Raw genomic sequence first — 19,009 nt, forward strand, 5'->3', positions numbered from 1 at the left:
GAAGTTAAATTCATCTAGTTCTTCTGAAGGCAGCACAGTCGATATCGGACTTCCTGCAGAAGAGCAACCAGAAGCTGAACCTGAAGAAGCCCAGGAGCCAGAGGCCTGCTTCACAGAAGGTGTTTGGAACAAAAATGCTAATAATACTTACTAATGAAATATGGAATAATTATCTATTTAAACTAAGTATTAATATTTATGTACTGAGTTATTCTCTTGTTATTGTTTAAACTATGATTAGCAGCAGTAGTACTTTTAGACCATCATTTACTACATAGATAATGGTACCACAATTATACTATATATCAGATAAATTATTAAGAAAAGGTTTTATCAGAAATTTATCATTATTTTAAAAATAAGATAAATATATTAGTGAAAGATTTATTCTAGTATGAGCTTCTATACTTTCTGAGTTTAGTTAGTCTTTCTATATACCATTCTTCATAGTTATCCATCAAAGTGCTTTATAAAGCATACAGTACTGAAAAAGCTGCTGAGTGGCAAATAAAAACTGCACCTGGATGGTCTTGTGCAAAATGCTAAATGAACCTCCTACAAACTGGCAAAAAGAGAAGGCAGAGACTTTGTGTGCCACCTGGAGCAAGAGCAGTCTCAACTGGTGGACTTATCCATCTTTAATGATGCCTTCTATTGGCCCTTTTACAAAAATAAAACATCAATCTGGCCATAAACTTAATTTACAAAGGCATTTTCTTGTGAGAAACTTTATGGATGTATGCATGTGAAGGAGGTGGGGAAAGGAATGGGTATAAAAACATGATGTAAGGATACAAATGCTATTCTGGTATCTGTAAGCAGAAGTTAGGTTTAGCATTTGGAAAATAAATGTTACTGTCAAAAATCAAGTCAGGAGCTAAATCGTAAAAGCATAAATAAATTAAGGGCACAAATTAGAGAATTTGCTGGTACTGAAAAGCTCAGGACTTAGAGGCTTAGATATTTTTCATGTAACAACATATGCAACATTGTCTGAATTTAGTACCCTCCCCCCCCCCCCCTACAATTTAGTAACACTTGCCCCTATCTTACAATGTAAACCTAGTATACATTTGGATGAGTTTGTATATTTTTACTGATACTTGGTGTTTTGTAATTTGGCTTTATGTTCCATGGATTTTTACCTTTTTGTGTGCTCTGTACTGAGCACTTTGTTCTTGATGAAAGAGAAAAACTTTCTTTGTCATATAATTGTAAAGCCCAATTTTCTCAGTGTTTTGAGATTTGGAGGGCTTTGGTTTGGTTTGGGTTTGTTTGTTTTTTGTTGTTGTTGTTGTGGGGGGGGGCTGGGTATTTTTTTTTTCTTTGGAAAAAAAGTCATCAATGTGAAAATCTGTTGGCTTTTTACTAAATAGCACAGCTTCTGGAAAGGTAGCATTGTATCATTAACAGAATGCATGACCAAATTTAATGCAATCCAAAAAAATCTATCTCTTCCCCCCCCAATATATCCACTGTTGCAAAGGCTGTGTACGAAGGTTCAAGTGCTGTCAAGTAAGTATAGAAGAAGGGAGAGGAAAGCAGTGGTGGAACCTTAGAAAAACCTGCTTCAGGATTGTTGAACACAACTGGTTTGAGACCTTCATTGTGTTTATGATTCTCCTCAGTAGTGGAGCTCTGGTAAGTAAAACATGAACTGTCATAATGTTGTCAGTGAAGTTCTAAAAAGTTGGCTCATCAAACATTGTTTGAACTTATTTTTCTCCACCAGAAAAAATACACCGTTCCATGTCTTCAAGTGACAGAGCTGAATGTTAGTCAGGCTTTTGAAAGAATGGTAGAAAAAAAGTATCTTCTCAAAAATCTGTTGAAAAAAGTATAGACGTCATTGGTTAGAGAGAGCTTAACTTCGTTGCTGAAAGTGATGGTGATACACTGGAAGCAAGGAGGGGAACAACTTGTGAAGAAGAGAATATATTTAACTTTGGTTTTTTAATTTGCTCCCCAGTTACTGATTCAACTGAGGGGAAAGTACTGTCACTAATGAAAAAAGAAGAGTTTGGAAGTAACTGTAATGGCATAAACAGCTCACAACACCTTGCAAGAGCCAGAGCCAGCTTATAAATATTATGTGCTAAGATTGAGACTGTTTGTTTATAATTATTCTGTTCTAAGAATAGGAGTTTATTATTTATGCTTCCAATCCAGCTTCTACTGACTCATACTCACATAGACTAAAGGTATATCTGCAAAAACATTAATCTGCTTTAAGTTTAACAAGTATGTGAGGGCAGAATAAAAAAATAAATTAAAAAAAAAAGCCAACCATAGTATGAATCTGTAATCATAAAAAAAAAAAAAAAATCAATCTATCAACGATTTGTTATTTCACAAATGCAAATAATGATAAAGAATAAGGAAACTGGAGATGATTTGTAAAAGAAATGTGAGGCTGGGTACATACCAAGCTGAAGTTTCTTAAGCAAACTACTTGCCCTGAGGTAATGTAGAGTATATCTAGCATCTAGCAATTACCCTTTGGTAAATTACTCAAGTTCCTGCATCATAAAAAAATTGTGTTGCAGAATTCTATCCCAAAGTCTTTAGACCATTCCCAACACTTTAAAATACCTTAGTGATTAGCAGTTCATGATTTTATACATCATTAGTTTTGGTTAAATCTTTAAGATTCATTCTGCTTTTGTTTGGTCTAATATCAACACAATCATCAAATAAGCAACTTTTACTCAAAGCCATGTGACACCTTCTGTGTGACCTAAAGCCCTTGAAATAACAAAAGACTTATATCTGCACTACTGAATTTTGACTGATGCTACCAAGTGGAGAAAACCTTTAGCAAGAGATCTGATGTAGGTGATTTTCCGTCATTGTACTTAAAAGAATGCTGAGATGAGATCCCACAGCGTTCACATTTCATGCTTGTGAACCTAAGGTGTGTGTCATCCACAGAATATTTATTTTGTGAAAATGTTGCAGAGACCAGGGATTAATCAGCCCAAGCCTCCGGAGGTGTGAGACCCTGCTCTGCCTTCATTCTTCTTTGTGGTAGTGAAAAGGTCTGTTTGGACCTGCAAGTACTGTATCCCAGTGTTAACCCCAAGGCCACAGTCCAGACAATTCTCACTGTCCTTACAGCCAGGAAATCTGGTGGGCACAGGGGCATTGCAGGTTGCCTGCAAACCCTTGCCCTGGGGGGGGGGGGGGCGGGGGGGGGAGACACACGTGTAGCTGCCAGGAGTACTGCTAGCTTAGACTCTGTGTGAGCTCTTCCAAGTTTTCTAAGCTAAAGTTGTTGGTGATTACGAGGAGTGTCAAGTACTATAGTGCCTGAACGAAGTATCCGAAATTACTGATACACAAACGTTAATTTGACGGCTGATAGACAAGCACTAATTATTTGAACTGACAGATGTAAAGTGATTCAAAAGCAGGCTGGGTAAAAACAAATGTTAGGAACAACATATATAAAAATCTTTGCAAGAAAGCAGACCATTTCAGTTCTTTCAATCATATAAAATCTATCATCTCCATAAGAAATAATAGCATAATTAAAATTTACAAGAAATTAAAAGAAAAAATTCTTGGAGGACAGGAAGAATCTCTGAAACACAGAAGCTGTATGTTTTTTGAAATGTACAAAATCGAAATCACACAAAAAGGGTAAATAACATTGCAAGGGCTCAGAAATTTTATGTATCTCATTAACTGTGGATAATACAGTGAAGCAAGTATTTGAGTTAGATAAATAAATATTTTTTTAAAACAAAAGAAAGTACTCTTTTATGATTTATATATTAAAAATTCCAAAAAGCAGCAGGACTTAAAAAATGGTCAATTGTATTTACATTTACACTGTCCTGAAAATTTTAAAGTTATGAGCCTGGATTTTTAAAAGAGATTTACCTATATACAAACCAAATTATCTCTGTAGAATTCAGTTTAGGCACACCATTCTGCAAAATCAGAGCTGTTTGTAAGTACTGAAAATGATCTTGAGAAAAATAATTCATAATCAGCAATAATTAAATAAATAAAAATCTCTGATCAGGGTAGTGTTTGCTCTGCAATATCCACTTCTTCCTCCTGCAAGCTGGAAAACATAGTTCTGTCAGGGAAAAACAGGTATATACTGAGTTAGCAGAAAAAAACCCAACCCACCAGATAAAAGTGACTTTCATGCTTTTTCTTGAAGGAAGACTGATTCTTTTTTTTTTATTCTTTTTTTCTGTTTTGGTGGTGGTTTTTTATTGCAACCTGAAGTATTGTGCAGTAGAAAAAGGGAATAATAAATATCTTTGAATGTTTTCATTTACAGGCTTTTGAAGACATATATATTGAACAGCGTAAAACTATCAAGACCATGCTGGAATATGCTGATAAGGTGTTTACTTACATCTTCATTCTGGAGATGCTGCTGAAGTGGGTGGCCTATGGCTATCAAACATATTTTACTAATGCCTGGTGCTGGCTGGACTTCCTGATTGTCGATGTATGTGTATTTCCTAGATGTGACTTTTGTATTTTTTTAATCTGATTTTTTTTTTTAATTACTTGCTGTACAACCATAGTGTCTATGCAAATGTAGAGACTATGGTATTTGGACTAAGGTAATGTGGGGACATAAAAATATATAAAGACCTGTGGAGTTCTGCCACCTGCGTAACTGTTCTTGTAAAGTCTTTAAGAAACAGCATAACCAAGGTTAATGTCAGCCTGTAGAGCATATAAAATCAGCAGTCAGGTAAAAGCATTAGGGTAACTTAATATAGACAAATTAGTCCTTTCTACCAATTTCCAAAGGAGCAATGTTGCTCTGTGACCCATCAGTTAATTCAGAACAGGCTTCAATCGTTTCCATTTCAGCTGTGGGCAATCAAATGCTCATTACCAGCTATAATTACTGATCCCAACATCACTGTAAAACAAACAAAAAGTGAAAGCAATACCTAAATTAGTAAAAAGGAGAAATTAATGTAATTTGCTTTCTGTGTTTTTAAATGCCCTCAAATCACTAGCAAAATAAAAAAATCAGAAGTATTAATTTTTACAGATGTTGTTACTTTATGACATTTTTGTTTGCTTGTTTACCTTCCTGCTCTTCTTTCATATTACTTTTTTTTTTTATTTTTTATTTAAAAGACTTCCTATTCCTGAAGAAAGTGGTCCAAAATTAGATTCTTCTGAGAAGTTTATATCTCACATCTATGGTATGTAAAGTAGTATGTACAGTATAATAATTTTTACTTTCCTGTTTTCATATAGGTCTCTTTGGTTAGCTTAACAGCAAATGCATTGGGTTACTCTGAACTTGGTGCCATTAAGTCCCTTAGGACACTAAGAGCTTTGAGACCTCTAAGAGCTTTGTCACGATTTGAAGGCATGAGGGTAAGACAACATGAAAGAATCTGAAAGTATGCATGCATAGAAAGAATACATGCATGCAGAATAAGGAATGACAAGTCCATGCAGAAAGGCTGCACTATCTTTTTATCTATTGCATATCTTTTACTAACAGATAAGCAAAAAGCTTCATCAATTCACCTAAATCCATATGCAGTACCACATAGAAGTTATATTCATTAAAGTTACTTTACTTTCTAGCCAATCTCAGGAGTGTTCTAGCCAATCCCAGGCATTGAAATTACCAACTATGAACTCTCTTAACAGAATCTTAATAATGAATAAAATGTAACAAGATTTTAGTAATATTTTACTGATAAACATATCACAGTATTGATACAGGAATCTGATTTAGCATTAGTTGTGGAAGTAGTGGAAGTCCTTCATTTTTCTTTGCATTTTAGAACCACCCTGGGTCAAACCCAGCTGAATTTTACCAGATTATACCAGAGACACATTCATACTTCTTAGTGGTTTAAATCTATTTCTGAGTTTGGCTGACTTTAAAACAGATTAAGTTACTTGATTTCTCTATTAAATTCTTCTTTTGTAAGGTAAATGCTTTTGTTAGTTCAACAGATCTCCATTTAATATTCAAGACAATGTATATAAGGTTATTCTTTCTTATTCTGAGTAACTAGCAGCCCTGCTTTTTATTCATTTCACTCAAGAAAGCATTTTAACTTATTTTTTCATTTGTTTATACCTTCTGTTCCTTAAAGCCACTGAATACAAACTAACTCTATATGCATGTTATTGAAATATGTTACAAGAGAATGCTTTTTTGCTACTTCATGGAAATGTAAGAGGAGACAATGCACTGATGAATTTCAAATCAACTGTATACCGGTGGAATATCATCTCAACAATATTTAGATACAAATCTAAGCTTAATCAAGGGAAATTGGGAGCTTAAATAGTATTCATCAAGCTGTATATCTCTACTTCAGAATACATCAGAAAAAATATTGCTAATTATTACTAGGTATTAATAAAATTATTACTAGATAATAAATTTAAATTTCATATGCAAATTGACTTTTAATAGCTTTCTCATAATTTGAAATTCATGAATTGATATTCGGCAGGGTAAGAGCTGGTCAAGTACTACAGTATGTACAAATTTTCATTTAATTTTTGAATGACTACTTGATTTAGCCACTTTCTCTTTATACTTACCATTCATGAACATTCAGGTAAATGTGGTTCTCTGAAAAGGAATGTCAGGAAATTGCTGTCAGATTTTCTTTTGTAATAACGTTCTGCTCAGTTGCAGGAGGGCTCTTAAGACCAGACTGGAGTCCCAGATACAGCGACAAGAAATGCTTTTTAGATGACACTGAGAAAAAAAAAAAAAAAAAATTACAGAAAGATAATGACAAAATTGACTGCCAAATGTTTTATTCCATTTTTCTGTATCCTTACATGGTTGCCTTAGTAAATTTTCCACTTAAAAGATTTAGAATATTTGTGCTCAAAGAAAAGTACCTGTAGTTTAAAATCTATTTACTGCTTTCCTTTATTTCTTACTAAATAATTATGAAATTATGCCAGAAGCTCAATCATATGATAGAAATTCAGATATACAACATGAATAATTCATAAGCAACTTACTGTGTAGGAATCACAGACAAGCCTGGAAAAGAAAAAACTATTTCAGCTCTGTTCTCCAATATTACTGTTAATCAATGAAGTGCCTGATTCCAGTCAGTTACAAAATTTGACTGGCCAACTGTATAGGCCTTATCTTTACTATTAGTTACATGCACTTATGAAAAAGTGTTTTGCCAAAGCACTTGGCAAATATTCACAACAGCTCATTGCCAGATTGTAACATTACTTTATGAATGACTCACAAACAGTAAAAAGATTCAAATAATAAATAATTGACCAGCTCATAATAAGCTTATAGTCAAATTACAGTCTTCTCAGAAACTGAGCTCATTTCATAAAAATCCATAAAACCAGTAAAAAATTTACCTGCCAGTAAAAAATAAAAATAAATCAACCCTCTTTTCTTTCTTATATTGCCTATACCTATGCTGAGCTGTGACAAAACAAGCTGAGTTTTTATTCAGCAAGTATTAATCATTTTAACATTTACTCCCATGTTCAAATTTTGCCTTGAATATAGAAGAGTTCATATGCATTTTGTAAAACAATCTGCTAAATTCTCAGCTACTTTAAATCAACCTTTTTCTTAAATAAGTTTAGCATTCTGGTGAATTTTAAGAGTACAGCATATTGCATAGTAAATATTGATAACTATTCTATTATCCCTAAATATGAAACATACTTCACTTTTGAAGTTGTATTCTTACAAGTCTACTGTTTTGCTCTGTAGTTACAACTGTTTCATAAATGGGATAAATTCTCTTTCCAAAGTGAATATAAGATATATAAATCACTTACACCAACATAGGGTACAAATGGTCCATAGTTTGTGCATGCTTTGAGCACAGAAGTTGATTTTGACATATTAAAGGTATTTAAAATATCTGCTAATAAACTGAAGTCTGAGAAATGTTTATACTTTCTATAGTGAATCTCAAAAACAACTCCACACAGATACTGGAAGGAAAGTAAAGAATTGCTTTAATTTGATTTAAATTTCTGTCTTAGGGTTTATAGTCTCATCTCAATTAGTGTACATTCTAAGCAGAGGTATCTGCTATCTGAGATTTGAATATACCCATTGCTTTTTGTTTAGCTTTTTAGTACTTGCAATATAATGCTTTTGCGCTAGTTCTGAATTGGTATGCTACCTGTAAATGTAGAATACTAAGTATACATTGCTTTGCTGAGTTAGAGAATTAAGTAACAATAAAGCATGCATTTGTGTCTAATTTCACAAATAAAGCATGTCATGCCGTGCTTGATTTATTTATTAGAGAAATAGTAGAAGGCAGCAAACAATCTGAAATATACACTTGCACTTTCAGTTTTGCATGCCTTATGCATATTTCTGGCTGATGGCTTTAAACATTTACTGTATTTCAAATTTCCAGTCCAATTTCATGACTTGCAAAACTAAATTAGAGTATTTGATGTCCTCTAAAATTCAAAGGCTATTCCTCAGATTCCTTTACCAGGAAAGCAATAATGAGTATTCCAAACTTCATTAGTAGGAAATATTCATATGATTGAATTATAAAACATGACATCAAGTGTCTGTCATTACAGATTCACAACTAATAACAGGCTATATATTTCTATTTCATATAGGATAACCTTTCTTCAGCTTGGATGGGGTGGACCACTAGTTCCTCCCCTTATCTGTATTATGGGTACAGTATTTCCCCCTTTTCTACCCTTAATGATTGCAGTGTGACTAATCACTACATACTAATCACTACATTGTCTACTTAGTATCAGAAGGAGAGACAGTCTCATCTGAGAATCCCAGTAGCAGCAAAACCAGTTTATCTATATTCATCCTGTACTCACTTCTTAATTGCTTTAAATATTTGGAAGTTATCCCTTGGTGTTACAGAAATAACATGTAAACATTGCTCAGCTATTTTTAGATGCTTTTTTAACTGAGATAAAGAATTGGCTTTGTTTTAAAATTTGAATCTGCCTTTTACATTGGTTTGAAAAGAGCTGTGCTTTACTCTGTTACTGAGTTTGTACCTACATACATTCAGAAATATCCCATAGAAAATTTTGAACATTACTTGTAATACCTTAAGCACACACCAAAATGATATGATCTGAATAGTCACAACTACAGATATTTATATAATTCCAATATAAACTCTTGCATAATTTTTATATCCCTGTATATTACATTAAATAAATCACTCCAAGTGTATATAGATAGCACAAGATATTGTGTAAGAAACATAATCTTTTCTTGGAATCTGAATTCAGTCTTCTTTGGCCTGTGTTGGAAGCTAGTTGTTATGTCTCCTGAAAAACCACTGAAAAATTTACAAACTTTTGGAAATGTAAGATGATGTAAGAAGACTTTCTAAATAGATGTTCATAAATACTACAGGAAATATTTTAGTATTTTGAGATTTTTCTTAGGCTGTAATTCTATAATTAGAAGAGAACTTTTTTAGGAATTTCTTACATAATTGAAACTGATTATTTTTATTCTGATTTGTTTTCTTGAAGAAAATCCTTACTTTTAGGATCAAAATTTGATGACATTTGAATGAGTTACATACTGTATTTTACACTGTAATTAAAATTGTTAAAGAATACATAAAGATCAATAACGTCTCATTTGAGCAACAGGAAGGACAACAAAAAATTTTTTTCACTGCATCTGGTGAAATTCAAAGATTTTGTTCCACATTAACCAATTATTCTATTTTCATGCTTGTTTGCATTTAGTATATTTACCAGGTCTTCTCAAAAACATGCAGCCATGTGATCTATTGCTTGGCAGATAATTACTGTATTTCATCCCAAAGTATGTTAAATAATGTCTTTTTTTCTATGTTGTCTTCAAAAATATTTTGTCATATACTTGATTTCTGATGAGGAACAGAATGAAAGCAGCCCTGGAAACTACAGTATTTTGTTAATTCAACAGTGTAGCTTACTTCTAATAGGCTGTTATGTGAATAAGAAATGCTTCTGTTCCTACTTTGACAAAGTTAATTTTTTCAAAAGGTAGGAACGAAGTGCAGAATCATTGAGGTTTCAAGGGACCTCCTGAGGCCATCTAGTTGAACCTCCCTAACAGTTCTATCCTTCAAAGATGCAAACTCCTACCCGATCACATGAAATTTTTCCAGCACAAAGTGTTATAAAAATAGTTTGTGTGTTAAGTGAGAAAGTAGTTTGGAGTTAAAATTCACTAACAAAAAGCATTCTTCAGTTAGCTGCACTTATACAGTAACAATTAAGGAAAAGTAGGAAAGACTGCAATTGGCTTTTTAAGGGAGTGATTTTCTTTTCCTCTGAGATCTTTCACTCTTGCTTAAACTTTATTTGTTCATTACTGTTAAGATTAAGATTTAGTTGTACCTCCTCAGATGTCTCTGATTCTTTCCATCTACCTGTCTTTTCTTTGCATACGCTCACTTAAATCCAAATTTTTCTTTACACTTGCCACTTTAAATGATAGTTTTCTAGTAATCTTCACCCTGAATTTCCAATGCAGTCTTCATTTTACTCAAAAATCAAAAATGTTGTAAAAAATCTTGTCATAAATAGGCACATTTTGTTGAATGTTTCACATGAGGTGCTTCTCATGCCAGTTCTAACACTGACAAAATGCACTCATTTCTTTTATGACACAAACTTTTCTGCTTTTTTTCTTGATTTAAATAATATTCTTGTCTCACTAATATAATCTACTTTTACATACTTTTACTGTTTTATAGTGATCTGAATTAAGAGTAAGCATTAGTTTGCTAGAAGAAGACTGCAGTTGTATTTTTTCCCTTGCTTCTATAATTCCTAGGTATTTTTCTAAATTTTACTTAATTCTGGGCTTACATAACTGTAGGCCATGTAGTTAAAAGTATATGGCATTAAGGCAAACTGTGTAGAACAGGTGTTCTTTCACTCTGCATTTCCTAAAGGCAAATTCCACAAGATGCCACTAATTTTGGTTGGAGGATAGAAAACAAAGCCAGGCATCTTCTCAGATGTGGAAAGTCATAATGAGAGGCAATGGACACAAGTTGGGTTATGGGAAATTCTTGTTTGTTATAAAAGGGTTTAGAGAAGTTTGTGTTGTTTCTTTTTGAAGGTTTTTTTGGGGGGTTATTTGATTCTGATTTGAGGTTTGAGTTTTTTTGTTGGGTTGTGGATTTTTTTACAGTGAGGTAAATACTGGAATAGTAGAACATAATTAGTGGATTACAGCTCACAACATTCACAGAAATATGGTGTACCACCCTTTGGGGTGGGACAAAGTTCTGAGAGTTTTTCATAGGAAGCCCATTAAGTTAAAGTAGAAGTAAATAATTTAAAATTAAAAGGTTTGAATACCTTGAGTAATTGTACATTTTTAGATTCACCATAGTTCATCACTAGAACCATTATTTGGATCATGTCAAGTAGGTTGCACTTCCTCTCACATAAATATTTAATTCTCATCCTTCCTTGTCTCTAAAGCCAGTTCATAGCTCATCATCAAGCATATGCAGCATGTTGCTTCCCAGTGTACCCATTCCAAGCTACAGAATGAGAAAATATGTAGTTTTGAGGTGTCTTATTAGCAAGTAAAAAAAAATCATCGCAATCTCTCTCTCTTCTTCCTCTTCCTTTCTCCCTTCCCAACTCTGTCCTCATCATGTGATAAATTTTCTTTATTACCTTTGAATAAAAGTTCCCATCTACATTACTGCTGTGGCAATGTACATATACTTTATCCCTTCAACATAAAGAACTTCCAATCCTTACATATCCATGTCGATCATCTTCCACCAAACTCCACGGAGACAGATGAGACAGGGTATCTTGTGTGGGAATATTTTTCCTATACTGCATCATCCTGGGCACCTCCACAGGTTATTTCCAACTGCTAATTTAAGCTCCATACCCATTTCATCTGATCCCACTGACTTTTTGCTTTGTTAAACTTGTGGAACTGGCTTCTCTAACTTCAGAGAAAGGCATTTTTTGTAGTTTTATAGTGCCCAGGAGAACAGAAAGCCATTATTACAGCATTTTTGTTATTATTTAGTCACAACAAAGGGACTGTCCCAACCACTTTTGTCACACCAAGACCCTGCCACCTTGGGAAACTATAAAACAGTATAAACTCAGATGAAATCTCTGTTTTGCCATGCAGGTGCCAGTCCCTTCAAATTTATAACTTATTAAAAATATTTTAGGATGAAAAGGCATTATCTAATGTTTGATTTTTAGATGGTAGATGTTGGGGTTTAAAAGGGAAAAACATGGTGGTTTGTTCATGCAGGTGTATACTTATGTATAAACCACTATACTTGGAGTAAAATATCAGCAGAAATCTTGACTTGATTTTAACAGCTATAATTCAGTGTTTCACAAGTTCAAACCCATCTCCTACACAGTTAAAAAACATCTGCTTGTGAGAAAGAATTAGGCCTCTTTTATTACAGACTGTTTACACTTCTGTGTATATGAAATACTGCTTTATTCTAGAAGAGACATGATTTCACACAATGATTTTTTTTTTCCCACTAGATATCAACTGAGATGTATAATAGTCTAGGGCACGTTTGTCTTTGTAGGTCTCAGGTGTTGCTTTTCACTTGCACTTAATGCAGTTCCAACTACCTGAAGGTATAAGAAGGTGAACGTGCAGAATCAGCTTGGGCTTTTGCAGCTTGATCACCAGAGTCAGCCTGATCAACAGCATTCCAGCTTTGAGGAAATGCATAGGTAATTTAAACAAAGAAGCAAGCAACTCTGCAAACATCTTTTCCCAGTTATTGGCACTATGTTCTGTATCAAGGAATAACAGGAAATAGGACAAACAGAACAACCCCTCTAAAAATAAAAAAAAACCAAAAACGTTTAGAATCACACACATCTGATTTAGATTTGAAGAACAAGAATTAAGAGCTGTAGCTGCCATCATTTTTTTACCTTTTTTTACAGACTCTTCACTACAAGATGAGATTGACAAATTTTATTTGCTAAATTTTTAACTAACTTTTAATTAAGAAATGCTAATTGATCCCTTTTCTTCATTCAGTTCACTTTTCAATTGATTCTCACCTTTTTCTGCCCATTTGCTGTAACTTACGTGTATAAACTTATGTGTGTAGGTGTCATGTGTGTATGTATGGGTGCTATCTTGGATATATATTATGCAAGCTAATGTCCTGTTCTGGTTATTCTGATATACCTCAGCTATTCCCAAATCAAATGACAAAAAACTAAGTGGGAAAAAAACACCGATTAAGCAATTACCTCCAACTGTATGTACTGAAGAAATTAAAGACTTGTTCCTAAGGTGGACTTTACAGTCAGCCAAACATCTGACCAGCATGTGAAAATGCAGTTTTACGTTTTAATTATGATAAAGACTCAGCACTGGTAGAGAAAAAAACAAAACAAATCAAAACAAAAAGAAACAAACAAAAAAACCCCCAAACAAACCCCCCCAAAAAACAGAAACAGAAACAAAAACGACTTCTAAAAGTTTTAATTTTCTTTTCTTCTTTTCTTAAAAAACCTTCCAGGGGGACTGGATAGCTCAAGGGGTTGGTAATAGGATACAGAGCCTTTCATCTCTAGGTCACCAGTTCGCATCCAGGCCAGGTCAGTAGTGACCAAAAATTGTTACCATTTGATGGATTTTCAGTGACCTATATGAAATAAGTTGTTGGAAGCACTGTTGGAACAGTTGCTGGAAGCTGTTCACTTTTTATTCAGTAAAATGTGGCTGACCTTTTGGCAGTCTCAGAAGGGTGGCTGCATTACCTGATCATCTAAAGATGCAAGATACACTACTGATGGCATTTTGTAGAAATCTTTCTTTCTAAGACTATTACCAATTCATAATTGTTGTAACAATTACTGTAGCTGTTAGTATTCTGCTGCCTCTTCTGGATCTGTGCTGTAGCCCAGTGGATCTCAGGGTTGTTATAAAGGTAACTGCTACAGGCACTTAATTCATACAAAACCATTCTTCCTGTGAGCACAGGTAACTTTAATATATTTAAGTTGCAGGACTAAATCCCTATCTTTCTTTCTTGACATCTCTATTTTCAGGTTTCTCACCAAGATTTTAAAAAGGAATTCCATTAGTGTAACACATCCAGAACATGTTTATAGGTGAAGAAAAAAAAGAAAAAAAATAAGAAAACATAAGACAAGCTGTAGCTGGCCTAGAATTTCAAAGCTGCAATAGCGTAATACAGTGTCATAGATCAGGTCAGATTGGAATAAATTCCAGAATCATTGCATTCCTAATTTTATGTTGCTCTCAGTTCCATCAAGCTAAGTAGCACCAGATTTCCTCTCCCAAGAGGATAGTAAAAAAAAAAAAACATTTCCCTTGCTCCTTTGAAAATGGTTACTTATGTTCAGAATATTACTGGGACCTTGTTAGTCTTTTTAAATACTTCTTAAAATGGCTAGCTTATGCATACATCACCTAGATACTTCAATTTTTTTATAAGAGAAATCCCAAGAAGCAAGTATGTTTCCTATAAAGTTATCATCAAGTATGTTTCCTATAAAGTTATCATCAAAACCAGAAGCTGCCAAGAAAGGCTGGATTCTAAAAAAATCATAGTTTTATAAAAGTTAACGGTAATTCTCAGTTACAGAAAAGTCCCATTTCTACTCTCTGGCAATGAAGGAGGCCCTTAAAATGAGAATAAAATATGCCCTGAAAATAACATTTCTACCCAAGATCTCTAAACAGGTCCCAATTCCTGGCCATAACTTTTGGGAGGAGGAGGTTGCTGAGTGATGCGTAACACAACCACAATACTCTGCTTCCAAAGGCCTTCCGGAGGCTGTGAAATACAGGTAGTAAGACTGAGCAGCTCTGAGATTGCTCAGAATTATGTTAGTAGTGGGAAGATCCCTCTATGTAGAAATCAGGAGACAAAAATGAACTAAATGCCTTCATACAACCAAAGTATCCATGCCAATCCTTGCCTGTCTTACTTCAGGAACTGGATTCCTGTGAATCAGAGTATTTTGGTTTACCTTCCTACAAAGTCCTAAAAGTTTTAAAGAGAAAAAAAGTAACATTTAAAATAAAATGTAACTTGTAAAATGAGAGCTGGTATTGGATACTTAAGGAGAAATGATTGCTCAAATATTAGCCAAAAAAACCACACAATCTTTGATAGCTCTGACAGACACATGTGATTAATTACAGTATATATCAGAAAAAAATACAGTTTTTATCTATATAAGTAATTATTGGGGGCTTAGAAGGCAAGTGGTCAAAAGTCATGTAAAATGCAAACTCAAACACCCTAACTACATCCTTGATATATGTCCTTCTTTAGATAAAAAATGAAGGGTACTACTGATTAAAACTGGATACATGGAACAATAAGACTGGAGCTTGAAATAAATTATGTGATTCAAGTAGACACATACTGCAAAACTGTCTTGCTTTTCTATACAAAGAAATTAATCTTTGTTATAATCTTGCATGGAATGATAAGGCAATAAAGATATGTATTTAATTCCTGCATAATCCTTTTAATGTAGAGCTTAGTTTCTAGATTCATGGCATTTAAGTTTTCAGCTTAAATTTAAAAGCTATGTTGATCAAATCTACAGGTTGCCATTTTTCTTTAAGTATTTTTAAACTATAATTTGATGCATTTTCAAATTTTATTATGTCTGTATTTATATTTAACATGTTTTGGGTGTTTTACATAGAACAAATCAGTGTCAGGCTTCATCTTATTACCACCAGGTCTTCTCTTTTGTTTTTCTTTTAATTATTTTATTTTTTCTCACTTATTTTCCTTTCATTATATGTAGTAATGTTATGTATTTAAAAGAACAGTGCGATACTAAAGGTGTTAATGTACTGCTTTAACATTTATAGCTTTAGTCTCTGAACAAGAATTTATTAAGCATTGGTAAAACAGTATACAAAACTTGCTGTAAATATTCTTTCTTACACTCTTTTCTTTTCCCCCTGTATTTGTGTATTAGGTGGTTGTGAATGCCCTTTTAGGAGCAATTCCATCCATCATGAACGTGCTTCTCGTTTGTCTTATATTCTGGCTAATTTTCAGCATCATGGGAGTAAATCTGTTTGCTGGGAAGTTCTACTACTGTGTTAACACCACAACTGATGAAAGGTTTGAAGTCGACCAAATCAACAATTTTAGTCAGTGCGAGGAACTCATAAAAAACAATCAAAGTGCCCGATGGAAAAATGTGAAAGTAAACTTTGATAATGTAGGATTTGGGTATCTTTCTTTACTTCAAGTAGTAAGTGATCACTCTTTATATACCTCTTTCTGTTTATACGTAATACTGAAAAGCAATTCTAACAACAAAGACAGAAAACATTTGCTTGATGATTTATATCTGTGACTTGGTGATGCCACTGCCCTGATAACTGATTACTCCTTTCGTAGTAAGCAGCAAGTACAGCCTACTAAGATGAATAAAGAACTTTTAGGACATCTGAGAGAACAAGGGTTTTTTTTCTTATTTATAGGTCCCTTCATCCTCAGCCCCTTCTAACTTTAAATTTCTAGAAGTACTTAGGAATGGCATTCAGCTATCTGAATATTTTAAGTTTTACTGTTGCTGAAAACCAAAATTGGCATTGGCGTAATTAAGTCACAGAGAAGAATTCCAGGTAGGAAATTGCATCTCAGTGATGTGGCTGCCACCAGTGCTGACTTATGTGATGTAGGTAATTTCTCATTCAGAAGAGAAATAAGAAAATAAAAATATCGTTAGGTACTCTAATCTGTCAAATATTTTCCCTGCTATTTCTGTGCATAAGCATCTAGTGGAGTTTATTTAACAAAAAATAGGGAAGAAAGGAAAGACAAATATATATGCTGTAAAATACTATAGGGTTATGCCTTCACTATCAAAAAGCATATCCTTACAACTATCTACCTTTGTATTTTGGAGTAGTTAATAATCTGACCTAGCTTTAATTAAGGAAATGCTGGACTTCAACTTTTGTTGTGTGCCTTCAGCAACCTCTATGTTTTTTTGAGGTTACTGTCTAATTCTGCAGAAGCTTAGTTTTCATTTTTATAGGTTATAAATAAGTTTCTAGCTTTTATATTAGCGTAAGAAATCTCAACAATACAAATCAGCAACATGATGCAGTGGTATCAACATTGTTCTGCACAGGGTCTAAAACTAGTTCTGAGCTCCGTGATCTGCCTCTTGCAGCTCATACAGCATCTCAACTGTGTGACTGGTAACCCTGACAATTTAAGTTTCACTATGTTTTATTATATACTTTACTGTCACACCAAGAAATAGCAGAGAGGGACTACCAGCACTAAAGAAATAAACTACTGAATACATTTTGATTTTGGTAAAAAAAAATGGATTATAATAGGAAGACTTTATTTATTTTCTTTGTCTTACTTTTTATATCCACTGGCCTAGAATCCCCTTTGGGAGTCAGGGAGAAAGAATGCTTTATCACACATGTTCAGCAGAAACAAGACATCAGTGAAGCCCTTTGCAGGTGGTTTGCAGCTATTCCTTCAGTAGTGGGAAAGGGATAATACCAGGTACATTTTTACCTGCCTTTGTGGCCACAGTCACCACCCCTTAGCTAATTGCAGTCATATATGTTTCAGTGTCCCACTTATGCACAGCTTATTCCATCTTCTCTTCATTGAAAAGCAACAAAGATTTCTTACATGAAGACTTAGATTCTTAAATTACTGGATTGTTCTGGCAGGCAAATTGGGAGAAATTTGCCAATTTTTCCCATGTTTCCAAAGGAAAAACTGATCTAGACCACCACAGGGGGGACTGTCTCTCATGGGAGGACATGCCAGCTGTTTTTGCGGTATCTACAATACAGACAGCTTGCACCAATATCAAAGGCTTGCCTAATGGATGGATTTTTCTCTGTGTGTGTGAGTAGAATGTCAGTGACAACACCACTTATTTTTTCTGTATTATTAAAATGCTTGTAAAAGCATGAAGATATGTTTTGCATAACATTCCAGAAAAAGAAAAGGGGGGGGGGGGCACTTCTGTCATTACACAAACCAGACACTTCCCTCTGCGTCTTTATAGGGTTTGGTAAGTAAGACACTAGTAGTGATTTTGCAGTTATGGAATGATAAAAGCTCTAGGGAAGAGGAAGGAAAATACCAGGTTAGTTTTCTGTTAATGCATTAAAATGCACAGAATCAATGGGGTTTTTTTCACCTTCATGAACACAAGAAAGGTTACAATTCATAAATGTTTGAGATTCTTACATTATCTTCTCAAAGAAGGTATTTATAAGTGTGATTTTCTATTTGATATATAAAGTAATTTGGATGAGAATCTAGAAAGCCAGCATGTTCAAAAGAAATACGAGAAGTGAATAGGTATGTCAGAACCCTAGATTTCCCTACCCTTCCTTCCCAGTTTCTAGGAACAGCAAAGAGTAAATACTAAGGTATTGCTCAATTATAGGTATCCATTATGATGTCAGTTTGAAAAATAAAGCTATTGGGATGAGTATTTGGCCCAAATAAGGTATTAAGCCTGAAAAATCTGATTGAAAAATCATGGCTGCTTTCTGTGCACCCAATGTGAACATTAAGAGCCTTTTTCTAATATCTTAATGATTAGTTTAAAAGCTTACCATAGTAATTTGGTTCTCCAACTTAACAACCTCAAGCACAGACTTTTGTTTAGGTTGTAATGGACCTGTGAAAATAACCCAACAGAGTTCAACGTCATTTTTCTGATGACAAACTCAGTGATAACTATCAATGTGTGAATTACTGATACATGGTCCCTTTTTCAGGAAGCTGGAAACAAACTACCAAAGCTGCCTCTTGCAATCTTGTATTATTTCCATTCTATCTTCTAACTCATGCCCTTTGAGTCTGTCAAAGAATATTGTAAGTCCTGTCAGCTTTTCTGGGTTATAGGTAATACAGCATACATCTTTGTTAGCTGCACCACTGAGGTTTTCTATCTGGTGTGAATACTGCTGGAAGTAGTGCTATTTTCATGACAAAAAAATATTACAGAC

At 34.0% G+C, this 19,009-nt stretch overlaps 1 protein-coding gene across 7 annotated transcripts in view; it reads left to right on the forward strand.

Annotated features, from left to right (window-relative positions):
- Positions 1 to 19,009, forward strand: part of LOC133207003 (sodium channel protein type 1 subunit alpha) — a 95,413-nt gene that overhangs the window by 65,697 nt on the left and 10,707 nt on the right. For all 7 annotated transcript variants that reach the window (XM_061343470.1, XM_061343492.1, XM_061343461.1 and 4 more), the window contains 5 exons: positions 2 to 119; positions 1,487 to 1,641; positions 4,298 to 4,471; positions 5,245 to 5,367; positions 15,976 to 16,257. In XM_061343470.1, coding sequence (XP_061199454.1) covers positions 2 to 119; positions 1,487 to 1,641; positions 4,298 to 4,471; positions 5,245 to 5,367; positions 15,976 to 16,257 — 852 coding nt within the window. The remainder of the gene's footprint in view (position 1; positions 120 to 1,486; positions 1,642 to 4,297; positions 4,472 to 5,244; positions 5,368 to 15,975; positions 16,258 to 19,009) is intronic.

Source organism: Neopsephotus bourkii, unplaced genomic scaffold, assembly GCF_033783945.1.
Source record: "Neopsephotus bourkii isolate Nb327-2 ecotype Australia unplaced genomic scaffold, CSIRO-AGI_Nbou_v1 NB_196, whole genome shotgun sequence".
Lineage (NCBI taxonomy): Eukaryota > Metazoa > Chordata > Aves > Psittaciformes > Psittacidae > Neopsephotus > Neopsephotus bourkii.